We start from the raw sequence: 14,053 nt of genomic DNA on the forward strand, positions 1-14,053 counted from the left end.
TGGAGTGAGCCGAGATCACCCCACTGCACTCCAACCTGGGGGACAGAGCGAGACTCCGTCTCAAAAAAAAAAAAAAGAAAAAAAAAGAAAAGAAATTGTACAGATGCCAGTAACGACAAAATTGCTTCTTGATCCTGTTAAATAACATGTCCTTAGAACTATGTGAGGAAGATGACAAATTCTTATCAGCTTGAACCAAAGTTCCAGACTGGAAAGAAAACTATTCCAAACCCCATGATCATCAAGAAGTTTTATTCAACCATTAGACTCGAGCTGCATTGAAAGATAATCCCCCTCCACTCATTTCCAGTGTATCTTCACTTTGGGGTCTGCTGTTGGGCCTCTACTTGCCTCTTTCCTTCTTCTCCCTCCCTTTGACCCTGTCATCTCTGAAGTCCCTCTCTCTCTCCCAGTCATTGTCGGGCCACAACCTTGTGGGCTCTCTTTCTTGCCATCTCTTCTCCCGGCCCCTGTCATGGTCTCGATCCCTTGTCCTTGAGTCCCAGTGTCTTTCTCGGGATCGAGATCGCTCCCGCCTTTCCCGTTTTGCCTCTCTGTAGAGGTCGTTTTTAACAACTGGCAAGTTAATAGGTTTTCGAAAAGGCCGGTCCCGTCCCCCAAATCTCAGTTGTCCAGACTCCTTTTTTCCCCCCAGACCGCCTCCAAGTCGCCGAGGGATCCACCCTTTGAGAGTCCTTTCCAGCTCGTAGTCCACAAATATCTCATGCTGGTCAATAACCAGGCCATCGGCATCTCGGTAAGCTTTGATCACAGCACGCTCCTCCTTGTATTCGATGAAGGCGTAGCCCTTTGAAAAGCCTGTGACCAAGTCCCTGACCAGCCGAAGCCGCCGGATGTCACCATAGCGGGAAAAGACTTCCTTTAATTTGTCCTCCTTGGTCTGCAAGTTTAGTCTGGCCACAAACAGGGTGAGGAGGGGATCTCCTATGACACCTTTGTTGGGGACATATCGTGCCAGCATTGCCCTCCAGACCGCGCGGTCATGTGGGTCTTCATCAGTGCCATCGATGCTGCCCGCTTTGAGTGGATCATACTCCTTGGCGATGGGCATCCAATCATTCATGTTCTAAGAATAAGAGCAAGCATGGATGGAGCATCTACTCCAAGCCACTCATTCAACCCTTACAACCCCATGAAATGGATACTATCATTCAACCCTTCTTGAAGACAGGAAAGGAAGGGAACACCCACAGAGGCTAAGTCCTCCCCGCTAGTAAGTGGGGGAGACAGCATCAAAGCCAGGCAGTTGTGCTCCAGAGAAGCCCTTACCCACTCCTGCAAATGCCCTCTTGGGAAGCAGAGGGAGGCGTGCTTGGGTTTCATCCACATATGCATCATCTGGCTCAGCCACGGGAGGGCACTTACCAACTATGAATACATTACAATGTGGCCGCGTGGATCAAAACCAGACTTCCCTTTCAGAACCTTAAAAATGATCATAGGAAAACTAGCCCAGGAACTGCTGGTGGAAAATGGCATTTTAAAAACTCTACTACCAAGAATTTAAAACAAATGCCAACATAGAGAATCATATAATAACCCTCCACAAACTCACCTGGCTCAACTAGAACCACCATGCACATGTGGCCAGAATAAGCTGCCCCCAGATAATTCTGAAACAAATTCTAGATATCGCATCATTCATGTGGAAATTTTTTACTACGCATCATTAAAAGATACAGACCTTTTAAAAACTACAAGAGAAAATGGGGATTTGGATGCACCATTTTGCAGTAAACAGACAACAAAACTAAGGCTACAGTGACCAGCAGCGAGTTATTTGGTTCAAAAGGAACACAGGATTTCTTCTCAGCTCCCTGGCTGATAATCCGTTTCGCCTGGGAGCATGAGAATTTACTGCAATGGTAATTTTTTGCCCAGGAAGCGCACTGCAGTTGTCATGCCTTGTGATACATAATTAATTCATGTGAATCTTTGCTGGAATAATAAAATGCTTACTAACATTTCAGACCCAGCTAATGCTTATGTGACCAACCTGCAAAGCTGTAGAGCCAATGCTGAAATATGTTACTTAAAAACCTTGGCTGGCCGGGCACAGTGGCTCAGGCCTATAATCCCAGCACTTGGGGAGGCTGAGGCGGGTGGATCACCTGAGGTCAGGAGTTCAAGACCAGCCTGACCAACATGGAGAAACCCCATCTCAACTAAAACTACAAAATTAGCTGGGCATGGTTGCAGGCGCCTGTAATCCCAGCTACTCGGGAGGCTGAGGCAGAAGAATTGCTTGAACCGGGTTGGTGGAGGTTGTGGTGAGCCAAGATTGCACCATTGCACTCCAGCCTGGGCAACAAGAGCAAAATTCCATCTCAAAAAATAAAAATAGGCCGGGCGCGGTGGCTCAAGCCTGTAATCCCAGCACTTTGGGAGGCCGAGACGGGTGGATCACGAGGTCAGAAGATCGAGACCATCCTGGCTAACACGGTGAAACCCCGTCTCTACTAAAAAATACAAAAAACTAGCCGGGCGAGGTGGCGGGCGCCTGTAGTCCCAGCTACTCGGGAGGCTGAGGCAGGAGAATGGCGTGAACCCAGGAGGCGGGGCTTGCAGTGAGCTGAGATCCGGCCACTGCACTCCAGCCTGGGCGACAGAGCAAGACTCCGTCTCAAAAAAAAAATAATAATAATAAATAAAATAAAATAAAATAAAAAATAAAAATAAAAACAAAAACAGCCAGGCGAGGTGGTGGGCGCCTGTAGTCCCAACTACTCAGGAGGTTGAGGCAGGAGAATGGCTTGAACCCAAAAGACAGAGACGGAGGTTGCAGTGAGCCGAGATTGCACCACTGCACTCCAGCCTGGGCAACAAAGCAAGGCTCTGTCTCAAAAAACAAAAACAAAAACAAAAACAAAATCAAAAAACAACCACTAAAAACCAGGTCTTTCCGGTCAGGCACAGTGGCTCACGCCTGTAATTCCAGCACTTTGAGAGGCCGAGGCGGGAGGATCACGAGGTCAGGAGACCGAGACCATCCTGGCTAACACGGAAAAACCTCGTCTCTACTAAAAATACAAAAAAATTAGCCGGGCGTGGTGGTGGGCACCTGTAGTCCCAGGTATTTGGGAGGCTGAGGCAGGAGAATGGCGTGAACGCGGGAGGCGGAGCTTGCAGTGAGCCGAGATCGCACCACTGCACTCCAGCCTGGGCGACAGAGTGAGACTCCGTCTCAAAAAAAAAAAAAAAACAAACCAGCTCGTTCCTGGAAGAAGTTCCAAAAGTTAAGAGAAAAAAAAGGCCGGGCGCGGTGGCTCAAGCCTGTAATCCCAGCACTTTGGGAGGCCGAGATGGGCGGATCACGAGGTCAGAAGATCGAGACCATCCTAGCTAACACGGTGAAACCCCGTCTCTACTAAAAAATACAAAAAAACTAGCCGCGCGAGGTGGCGGGCGCCTGTAGTCCCAGCTACTCAGGAGGCTGAGGCAGGAGAATGGCATAAACCCGGGAGGCGGAGCTTGCAGTGAGCTGAGATCGCGCCACTGCACTCCAGCCTGGGCAACAGAGCGAGACTCCGTCTCAAAAAAAAAAAAAAAAAAAGAGAAAAAAAAATGGCGGGCACAGTAGCTCACACCTGTAATCCCAGCAATTTGGGAGGCCAAGGAGGGCAGATCACGAGGTCAGGAGTTTGAGACCATTCTGGTCAAGGAGTTTGAGACCAGTCTGGACAACATGGTGAAACCCTGTCTCTACTAAAAACACAAAAATTAGCCAGGCATGGTGACATGCGCCTGCAGTCCCAGCTACTTAGGAGGTTGAGGCAGGAGAATGGCGTAAACCCAGGAGGTGGAGGTTGCAGTGAGCCAAGGTCACATAATCGCACTTGAGACTGGACGACAGAGTGAGAGTCTGTCTCAAAAAAAAAAAAGAAGAAGAAAGAAAAAAAAAAAACTTGGCCTGGCGCAGTGGCTCGCAACTGTAATCCCAATACTTTAGGAGGCCAAGGTGGGAGGATCACTTGAGCTCAGGAGTTGGACACCAGACTGGGCAACATATCAAGACCTCACCGCGGCCGGGCGCGGTGGCTCAAGCCTGTAATCCCAGCACTTTGGGAGGCCGAGACCGGCGGATCACGAGGTCAGGAGATCGAGACCATCCTGGCTAACCCAGTGAAACCCCGTCTCTACTAAAAAATACAAAAAACTAGCCGGGCGAGGCGGCGGGCGCCTGTAGTCCCAGCTACTCGGGAGGCTGAGGCAGGAGAATGGCGTGAACCCGGAAGGCGGAGCTTGCAGTGAGCTGAGATCCGGCCACTGCACTCCAGCCTGGGCAACAGACCGAGACTCCGTCTCAAAAAAAAAAAAAAAAAAAAAAAAAGACCTCATCTCTACTAAAATTCAAAAATATCAGCCAGGCATGGTGATGCACGCCTGTAGTCCCAGCTACTAGTGGGGCTGAGACAGGAGGATGGCTTGAGCCTTGGAACTTGAGGCGGCAGTGAGCCTTGATCATGCCACTGTACTCCAGTGTGGGTAACAGAGTGAGACCCTGTCTCAAAAAAAAACAAAAACAAAAAACCAGGTTTCTGTGAAATATGTGCAGTAGTTCTCATCCCTAACAGCATTTTTCTGTAATATTTATTAAAATATCTATAACATTTTTCCTCTTACTCAAATTTTCCTCAAGGATCTTTCTGCTTTATTTCTTCCTCAGTTGATGGGTTATATAGGGGAGTGATTACTTACAGGTGCACTGTGAGGTTTTTTCCCTCAGTAAAAAAGCCAAACACCTACAGAATAAAATCCAAAATCAATGGCACTGCACTCAAGACCTCTGACCCTAGACCAGGCAGGGTGGCTCACGCCTGTAATCCCAGCACTTTAGGAGGCCAAGATGGGAGGATCACTTGAGGTCAGGAGTTCAAGACTAGCCTGGCCAACATGGTGAAACCCCTATCTACTAAAAATACAAAAAATTAGCTGGCATGGTGGTGCACACCTGTAGTCCCAGCTACTTGAGAGGCTGAGGTAGGAGAATCACTTGAACCCAGGAGGCGAAGGTTGCAGTGAGCCGAGATCATGCCACTGCACTCCAGCCTGGGCAACAGAGTGAGACTCCCGTCTCAGAAGAAACAAAAAAAAAGATCTCTGACCCTCACTTAGCCTCTCACCATGTCCCATCATAAAATGTATTCTACTTTTTTCCTGATCCCTTCAACAGGAACAAAGCCTGTTTGTAAACTACCCAGGCTTGCTCCTCCTTCCTTGAATGTGCCCTAATTCCCCAGCCCCATGACCTTCCCAGTACATTTTTTCTTTTTTTTTTGGCCTAAACCGTTAGTGCAAACATCTCAGGATGATTTCATCTCCTGGGAATATCCTCTCCCTGCCTATCTCCCCCATACGCACTTGCAGGAATTATCCTGGGCCTGTCAAGTCCAGCTTCAGCTCCCTCCATCATGAAGCAATTGTGTCTCTCCCACAGCTCACTGAACCTTTTAAAGTCCTGATCATGCTTTGCCCAACACACAGTAAACACTCTTCAGGCTGGTGGCTCCAGATCCTAGGATGCTTTCTGATAAATGCTAGGGAACTGAACCAACTCCAATCAAAAATCATAGAACTGGCCCAGCGCGGTGGCTCACGCCTGTAATCCCAGCACTTTGGGAGGCCAAGGTGGGTGGATCACCAGACATCAGGAGTTCGAGACCAGCCTGGTCAACATGGTGAAACCCTATCTCTACAAAAAATACAAAAATTAGCCGGGCGGTAGTGGCATGCACCTGTTATCCCAGCTACTCTGGAGGCTGAGGCATGAGGATTGCTTGAACCCAGGAGACGGAGGTTGTGGTGAACAGGGATGGCGCCACCACGCTCCAGCCTGGCAACAAAGCAAGACTCTCTCTAAAAAAAAAAAAAGGCCGGGCGCGGTGGCTCAAGCCTGTAATCCCAGCACTTTGGGAGGCCGAGACGGGCGGATCACGAGGTCAGGAGATCGAGACCATCCTGGTTAACACGGTGAAACCCCGTCTCTACTAAAGAATACAAAAAACTAGCCGGCCGAGGTGGCGGACGCCTGTAGTCCCAGCTATTCGGAAGGCGGAGGCAGGAGAATGGCATGAACCTGGGAGGCGGAGCTTGCAGTGAGCTGAGATCCGGCCACTGCACTCCAGCCTGGGTGACAGCGCGAGACTCCGTCTCAAAAAAAAAAAAAAAAAAAAATTCATAGAACTGACCCAGCGCGGTGGCTCTTGCCTATAATCCCAGCACCTTGGGAGGCCAAGGCGGGCGGGATCACGAGGTCAGGAGCTCAAGACCAGCCTCGGCAACATAGCAAAACCCCATCTCTACTAAAACTACAAAAATTAGCCGGGTGTGGTGGCGGGTGCCTGTAATCCCAGCTACTTGGGAGGCTGAGGCAGGAGAATCACCTGAAACCGGGAGTCAGAGGTTGCAGCGAGCTGAGATTATGCCACTACACTCCAGCCTGGGCAACACAGCAATACTCCGTCTCAAAAAAAAAAAAAAAAAAGAACTTTTTTCAGTCCAAATCAGGCAAACCTGATCGTTGAGAAATGAGAAGCAGGACATGACACTGTTTACCACCACATGGTAAAAGGAGGGCAATATGTCTGTCATCATCAAGAAGCAACTGTGCAGAGGCTGCCTCTCTGCTGTCAGTAAAAGAATGAAAAACAGATGGAGTGACAGAAGGAGCACAGGATGAGAGGGAGACAATTTCAGTCCTGGTCTCGGCTCTGGCTCTAACTCAATTTGTGTCTTCTCTCATGGCTGGAATTTCTCCATGTGAAAAAAAGAAGAGGCTGGGCGTGGTGGCTCATGCCTGTAATCCCATCACTTTGGGAGGCCAAAACAGGAGGATCCCTTGAGCCCAGGAGTTCAAGACTAACCTGGGCAACACGGGAAACATGGTGAGACCCTGTCTCTATTTAAAAAACAAAACAGGGCCGGGCGCGGTGGCTCAAGCCTGTAATCCCAGCACTTTGGGAGGCCGAGACGGGCGGATCACGAGGTCAGGAGATCGAGACCATCCTGGCTAACACGGTGAAACCCCGTCTCTACTAAAAAATACAAAAAACTAGCCGGGCGAGGTGGCGGGCGCCTGTAGTCCCAGCTACTCGGGAGGCTGAGGCAGGAGAATGGCGTAAACCCGGGAGGCGGAGCTTGCAGTGAGCCGAGATCGCGCCACTGCACTCCAGCCTGGGTGACAGAGCCAGACTCCGTCTCAAAAAACAAAAAAAACAAAAAAAAAGGCCGGGTGCAGCAGCTCACACCTGTAATCCCAGCACTTTGGGAAGCAGAGGTGGTCAGACTGTCCGAGGTCGGGAGTTTGAGACCCGCCTGACCAATATGGAGTAACCCCGTCTCTACTAAAAATACAAAATTAGCCAGGCGTGGTGGTGCATGCCTGTAATCCCAGCTACTCGGGAGGCTGAGGCAGGAGAATCGCTTGAATTTTTTTTTGAGACAGGGTCTTGCTGTTGCCCAAACTGGAGTACAGTGGCACAGTCATGGCTCACTGCAGCCTCAACCTCCTGAGCTCAAGCAATCTTCCCACCCCAGCCTCGTGAGTACCTGGAATTACTCACTAAGCGCCACCATACCCAGCTAACTTTTTTTTTTTTTTTAAGAGATGGGGTCTCACTATATTGCATAAGCTGGTCTTGAACTCCTGGGCTCAAGCTATCCTCCTGCCTCAGCCTCCCAAAGTGCTGGGATTACAGGTGTGAGCCGCCGAACCCAGCCTGTACTAACCTCTTACCTCCTCTCACTTCTCAACAATACCAGGACTTAGGTACTATATTATTATTGCCTTTTCAGATGTGAAAGGTCAGACACAAAAAGGCAGCCTTTGCCCGAAATCCTAAAGCTAAGAAGTAGCCCAGTGGAGGAGTTAGAACCATGGGCAGTGTGGACTCCAGAGCTAAAGCTCTTAATCAATTTCCTCTGATGCTTTTCATAAAATATAAGGTTTTGGAGATAAAGATGGGAAAAAGAAAACACACAAACCAGTATTCTGGGTGTCTGAGGCTGAGACCCACCCCTCCTCTCCTGAAGGAAAAGAACCCCTCCCCATTCAACCTTAAAAAGTCACAAGGGGGCCGGGCGCGGTGGCTCACGCCTGTAATCCCAGCACTTTGGGAAGCCGAGGTGGGTGAATCACGAGGTCAGGAGATCCAGACCATCCTGGCAAACACGGTGAAACCCCGTCTCTACTAAAAATACAAAAAAACTAGCCGGGCGTGGTGGCGGTTGCCTGTAGTCCCAGCTACTCGGGAGGCTGAGGCAGGAGAATGGCATAAACCCGGGAGGCGGAGTTTGCAGTGAGCCGAGATCCGACCACTGCACTCCAGCCTGGGTGACAGAGCCAGACTCCGTCTCAAAACAAAAAAAAAAGTCACAAGGGGCCTGGTGTGGTGGCTCATGCCAGTAATCCTAGCACTTTGGGAGGCCAAGATGGGCGGATCATTTGAAGTCAGGAGTCACAAAGATCTACCAAATAAAACTGATATTACTGTACACAAAGCTCCTATTCAAAGCTTTAAGACTTCTTCAAATTAAAATGGAAGAGAATTACAAAGGGATAAGCATGGATTTTGTTCTCTCTCTCATCTGCATGCTTCTATAGATATTAATAGCTGGTTTCACTGTTTCTCATTAATCTTCCTAGGTGCACTTCCTCCCGGGCAGCATTAGGTTGAGATTTCCTACAACAGTCTCTTTCGATTTTTACATTCTCTTTTTTACTTTATTTATTTATTTAGAGACAAAGTCTCGCTCTGTCACCCAGGCTGGAGTGCAATGGCCAATCTCGGCTCACTGCAACTTCTGCCTCCTGGGTTCAAGTGATTCTCCTGCCTCAGCCTTCCCAGTAGCTGGCATTACAGGTGCCCGCCACCACGCCCAGCTAATTTTTGTATTTTTAGTAGAGATAGGATTTCACCATGTTGGCCACGCTGATCTCAAACTCCTGACCTCAGATGACCAGCCTGCCTCAGCCTCCCAAAGTGCTGGGATTACAGGTGTGAAGCACCAAGCCCGGCCTCATTCTCTCATTTTATTCATACACGGGAGGAGATCAGAAATGAATGGTGGGGGCCAGGCGCGGTGGCTCATGCCTGTAATCCCAGCACTTTGGAAGGCTGAGGCGGGTGGATCATTTGAGGTCAGTAAATTTTAAGCTTCAGGTTTCTTATTGTGAAATGTACCTAAATGTCATTTCACTAGGTTTTTGTGAAGATTAGGTCATATGGTGTCCACAAAAATGCTTTACAATTATAAATTATTATACAAATTTAGAAAAATTTTGGCCAGGCACGCGGTGGCTCACGCCTGTAATACCAGCACTTTGAGAGGCCGAGGCTGGAGGATCGCTTGAGCCCAGAAATTCGAGACCAGTCTGGGCAACAAAGTGAGACTCCGTTTCAATCAGTCAATCAATCAATCAATTCTCCGGGCGTGGGGTCGCGCCTGTGGTCCCAGATACTTGGGAGGCTGAGGCGGGAGGACCGCTTGACCCGAGATGTTGACGCTGCAGTGAGCCAAGATCGCGCCACCACGCTCCAGCCTGGACGACTCCCTGTCTCTGGGGAAAAACAAAAAACAAATTAAGCCTCTTCCTGGGTCTTCGGGGTAAGACCCTGCCCCTCCTGGCCAGGTGCAGTGGTTCACGCCTATAATCCCAGCACTTAGGGAGGCCGAGGCGGGCGGATCACGAGGTCAGGAAATCGAGACCATCCTGCCCAACGTGGTAAAACCCTGTCTCCACTAAAATACAAAAAATTAGCCGGGCGTGGTGGTGCACGCCTGTAGTCCAGCTACTCGGAAGGCTGAGGCAGTGGAATCGCTTGAACCCAGGAAGCTGAGGTTGCAGTGAGCACAGATAGCGGCACTGCACTCCAGCCTGGGCGGCAGAGCACGACTGTCTCAAAAAAACTTTGCCCCTCCTGTCCTGTGGAAAGCAAAACTGAAGGCGGGACCCACAGAGCCCTCCAGGACATGCGCAGTGGGCCTCGGAGGCAAACACGTGTTTCTGTGGAAAAGCCTATCCTTCCCATGCAGCCTCCAGCTTGGCCGCCGGCCCTGAGGCCGCTCCCCCGCCCCTCTCCTTCTGTGGGGGTCGCAGGGAGTAAGGGGCCATCCTTCCAACCCAGCTCTCGTGCCCACTCCCCGCAACGCAACCCAGAATGTCGTCCCCTTTGCCAGGTTCCAACATGGCGCCCCACACAAGCGCGAGCACAGCGTCTGGGCTGCACTCTCTCTTCCTTCTCTCCAGCTTGGGGCCCGCTCCCTCCTAGCCGCTTCCACTCACCTCAGCAAAGCTCGGGCTCCTTTCCTGCGGAGACAGACGAGTGGCTGCAGGTGACGGCAGATTCCCCGCGCCGGCCTCGGCCCGACCTTTACATTGGTAGCAGCAGATTCGCCGCCAACGCCCGTTTCCTGTTTGTTTTACCTTTAAAGTTTTATTCACGTGCGTCGAGGGTGTTATCTCCAAAGACAATAAGCTTTATTTTTTAAAAAAAATTTTTAAGAGAAAAATTGCTAATTCAACAACTAAGTTGAAAGAAAGACTATCAGGCCGGGCGCGGTGGCTCAAGCCTGTAATCCCAGCACTTTGGGAGGCCGAGACGGGCATATCACGAGGTTAGGAGATCGAGACCATCCTGGGTAACACAGTGAAACCCCGTCTCTACTAAAAAATACAAAAACTTAGCCGGGCGAGGTGGCAGGCGCCTGTAGTCCCAGCTACTCGGGAGGCTGAGGCAGGAGAATGGCGTGAACCCGGGAGGCGGAGCTTGCAGTGAGCTGAGATCCGGCCACTGCACTCCAGCCTAGGTGACAGCGAGACTCCGTCTCAAAAAAAAAAAAAAAAAAAAAAAAAAAAGAAAGAAAGACTATCGAATATGCAGTTACCTGGGACATTTTACTTTATTATTTATTTATTTTTATTTATTATTTTTTCTTGAGACGGAGACTCCCTCTGTCGCCCAGGCTAGAGTGCAGTGGTGCGAACTCGGCTCCCTGCAACTTCCGCCTCCCGGGTTCAAGCGATTTTCCTGCCTTAGCCTCCCGAGTAGCTGGGATTACAGGCGCCCGCCACCACGCCCGGCTATTTTTTGTATTTTTAGTAGAGACGGGGTTTCGCCATGTTGGCCAAACTGGTCTCGAACTCCTGACCTCAAGTGATCCGCCTGCCTCAGCCTCCCAAAGTGCTGGAATTACAGGTGTGAGCCATCGCGCCCGGCCCCAATTTCTTAAAAAAAAAAAAAAAAAAAAAAAAAAAAAAAGGCCGGGCGCGGTGGCTCAAGCCTGTAATCTCAGCACTTTGGGAGGCCGAGACGGGCGGATCACGAGGTCAGGAGATCGAGACCATCCTGGCTAACACAGTGAAACCCCGTCTCTACTAAAAAATACAAAAAACGAGCCGGGCAATGTGGCGGGCGCCTGCAGTCCCAGCTACTCGGGAGGCTGAGGCAGGAGAATGGTGTAAACCCGGGAGGCGGAGCTTGCAGTGAGCTGAGATCCGGCCACTGCACTCCAGCCTGGGCGACTGAGTGAGACTCCGTCTCAAAAAAAAAAAAAAAAGGCCAGGCGCGGTGGCTCACGCCTATAATTCCAGCACTTTGGGAGGCCAAGTCGGGCGGATCATGAGGTCAGGAGACCGAGACCATCCTGGCTAAAACGGTGAAACCCCGGCGTGGTGGCCGGCGCCTGTAGTCCCAGTTACTTGGGCGGCTGAGGCAGGAGAATGGCGTGAATCCGGGAGGCGGAGCTTGCAGTGAGCCCAGATCATGCCACTGCACTGCAGCCTGGGTGGCAGAGCGAGACTCCATCTCAAAAAAAAAAAAAAAAAGCAACATCTATAGTTTAAAATTTCATGTTTGAAAATGTATGCTAGCCATTGTCGGGAGGCCATCTGCAGTTTCAGCTACTAAGGAGGCTGAGCCATGAGGCTTGAGGACAGGAGTTCAAGTTCAGCCTGTCAGCCTGGGCAGCAGAGCAAGACCCCTATGTTTGTTTGTTTGTGTTTTTTTTTTTTGGTTTGTGTTTTGTTTTGTTTTGTTTTAGTTTCACTCTTGTTCCCCAGACTGGAGTGCAATGGTGCAATCTTGGCTGACTGCAACCTCCACCTCCCAAGTTCAAGCGATTCTCCTGACTCAGCCTCACGAGTTGCTGGGATGACACGCATGCGCCACCACGCCCGGCTAATTTTGTATTTTTAGTAGAGACGGGGTTTCTCCATGTTGGTCAGGCTGGTCTTGAACTCCCAACCTCAGGTGACCCACCTGCCTCGGCCTCCCAAAGTGCTGGGATTACCGGCGTGAGCCACCATGCCCTGCCGACCCCTATGTTTTTTGTTTTTTTTTTTTTTTTTGAGACTGAGTCTGGCTCTGTCGCCCAGGCTGGAGTGCAGTGGCCGGATCTCAGCTCACTGCAAGCTCCGCCTCCCGGGTTCACGCATTCTCCTGCCTCAGCCTCTCGAGTAGCTGGGACCACAGGCGCCCGCCACTTCGCCCGGCTAGTTTTTTGTATTTTTTAGTAGAGATGGGGTTTCACCGTGTTAGCCAGGATGGTCTCGATCTCCTGACCTCGTGATACGCCCGTCTCGGCCTCCCAAAGTGCTGGGATTACAGGCTTGAGCCACCGCGCCCGGCCGACCCCTATGTTTTTAAACACACACACACGCACACACGAGTTGTATGTACAGTACATGCAATGGAATACTATTTCTCCTTAAAAAGGAATGAAATTCTTGGCCGGGCGCGGTGGCTCAAGCCTGTAATCCCAGCACTTTGGGAGGCCGAGACGGACGGATCACGAGGTCAGGAGATCGAGACCATCCTGGCTAACACGGTGAAACCCCGTCTCTACTAAGAAATACAAAAAATAGCCGGGCGAGGTGGCAGCGCCTGTAGTCCCAGCTACTCAGGAGGCTGAGGCCGGAGAATGGCGTGAACCCGGGAGGCGGAGCTTGCAGTGAGCTGAGATCCAGCCACTGCACTCCAGCCTGGGCGACAGAGCGAGACTCCGTCTCAAAAAAAAAAAAAAAAAAAAAAAAAGGAATGAAATTCTAATTGCTACAACATCATGGATGAACCTAGTTCATGGATGAACCATGCTAAGTGAAAGAAGCATAAGGACAAATACCATATGGTTCCATTTATATGAGGGACCTAGGGTAGTCAAATTCATGGTTGGAAAGTACAATAGTGGTTATCAGGGGCTGCTGTGGGTGTTAGGAGAATGGTGAGTTATTGTTTAACAGATACAGAGGTTCAATTTGAGATGAACAAGAAGTTCTGGAAATAGATAGTACAGATGGTTTCACAATAATATGAATCTACTTAATGTTATTTAATAGTTAAAACAAACCGGCCGGGCGAGGTGGCTAAGGCCTATAATTGGGAGACCAAGTTGGGAGGATCACGAGGTCAGGAGATCAAGACCAGCCTGGCCAACATAGTGAAACCCCATCTCTACTAAAAATACAAAAATTAGCTGCGTGTGGTGGCAGGCGCCTGTAGTCCCAGCTACTTGGGAGGCTGAGGCAGGAGAATAGCTTGAACCTGGGAGTCAGAGGTTGCAGTGAGCCAAGATTGTGTCACTGCACTCCAGCCTAGGCAACACAGCAAAAACCTATCTCAAAAAAAAAAAAAAAAAAGTACCAGGCGCAGTGTCTTACACCCATAATCTCAGCACTTTGGGAGGCCAAGGAAGGCAGATTGCCTGAGGCCAGGAGTTCAAGACCAGCCATGCCAACATGGTGAAGCCCCGTCTCTACTAAAAATACAAAAATTAGCCAGGGGTTGTGGTGCACACCCTTAATCCTAGCTAATCGGGAGGCTGAGGCACAAGAATCCCTTGAACCTGGGAGGCAGAGGTTGCAGTCAGCCAAGCAAGATCAGGCCACTGCACTCCAGCCTGGGCAACAGAGTGAGACTATGACTCAAAAAAAAAAAAAAAAAAAAGGTGAAAACGAAGCCAAGTGCCATGGCTCATGCCTGTAATCCTAACACTCTGGGAGGCTCAGGTGGGTGGATCACTTGAGCCCGGGAGT

At 50.2% G+C, this 14,053-nt stretch overlaps 1 protein-coding gene across 2 annotated transcripts; it reads right to left on the reverse strand.

The window, feature by feature from the left end:
* Window positions 1–235: 235 nt before the first annotated feature.
* Window positions 236–10,570, reverse strand: LOC105493994 (small nuclear ribonucleoprotein U11/U12 subunit 35). 2 transcript variants are annotated; one of them, XM_011762034.3, is made up of 2 exons: window positions 10,307–10,570; window positions 236–1,087 (listed from the first exon to the last, which is right to left on the reverse strand). In XM_011762034.3, the coding sequence occupies exon 2, from the start codon at window positions 1,082–1,084 to the stop codon at window positions 344–346; it is 741 nt and encodes a 246-aa protein (XP_011760336.1). In that variant the 5' UTR covers window positions 1,085–1,087; window positions 10,307–10,570; the 3' UTR covers window positions 236–343. The 2 variants fall into 2 exon arrangements, with proteins under 2 accessions (XP_011760336.1, XP_011760345.1); XM_011762043.3 differs by lacking the exon at window positions 10,307–10,570 and adding an exon at window positions 5,383–5,837.
* Window positions 10,571–14,053: the final 3,483 nt, after the last annotated feature.

This window comes from Macaca nemestrina, chromosome 10 (assembly GCF_043159975.1).
Source record: "Macaca nemestrina isolate mMacNem1 chromosome 10, mMacNem.hap1, whole genome shotgun sequence".
Classification (NCBI taxonomy): Eukaryota; Metazoa; Chordata; class Mammalia; order Primates; family Cercopithecidae; genus Macaca; species Macaca nemestrina.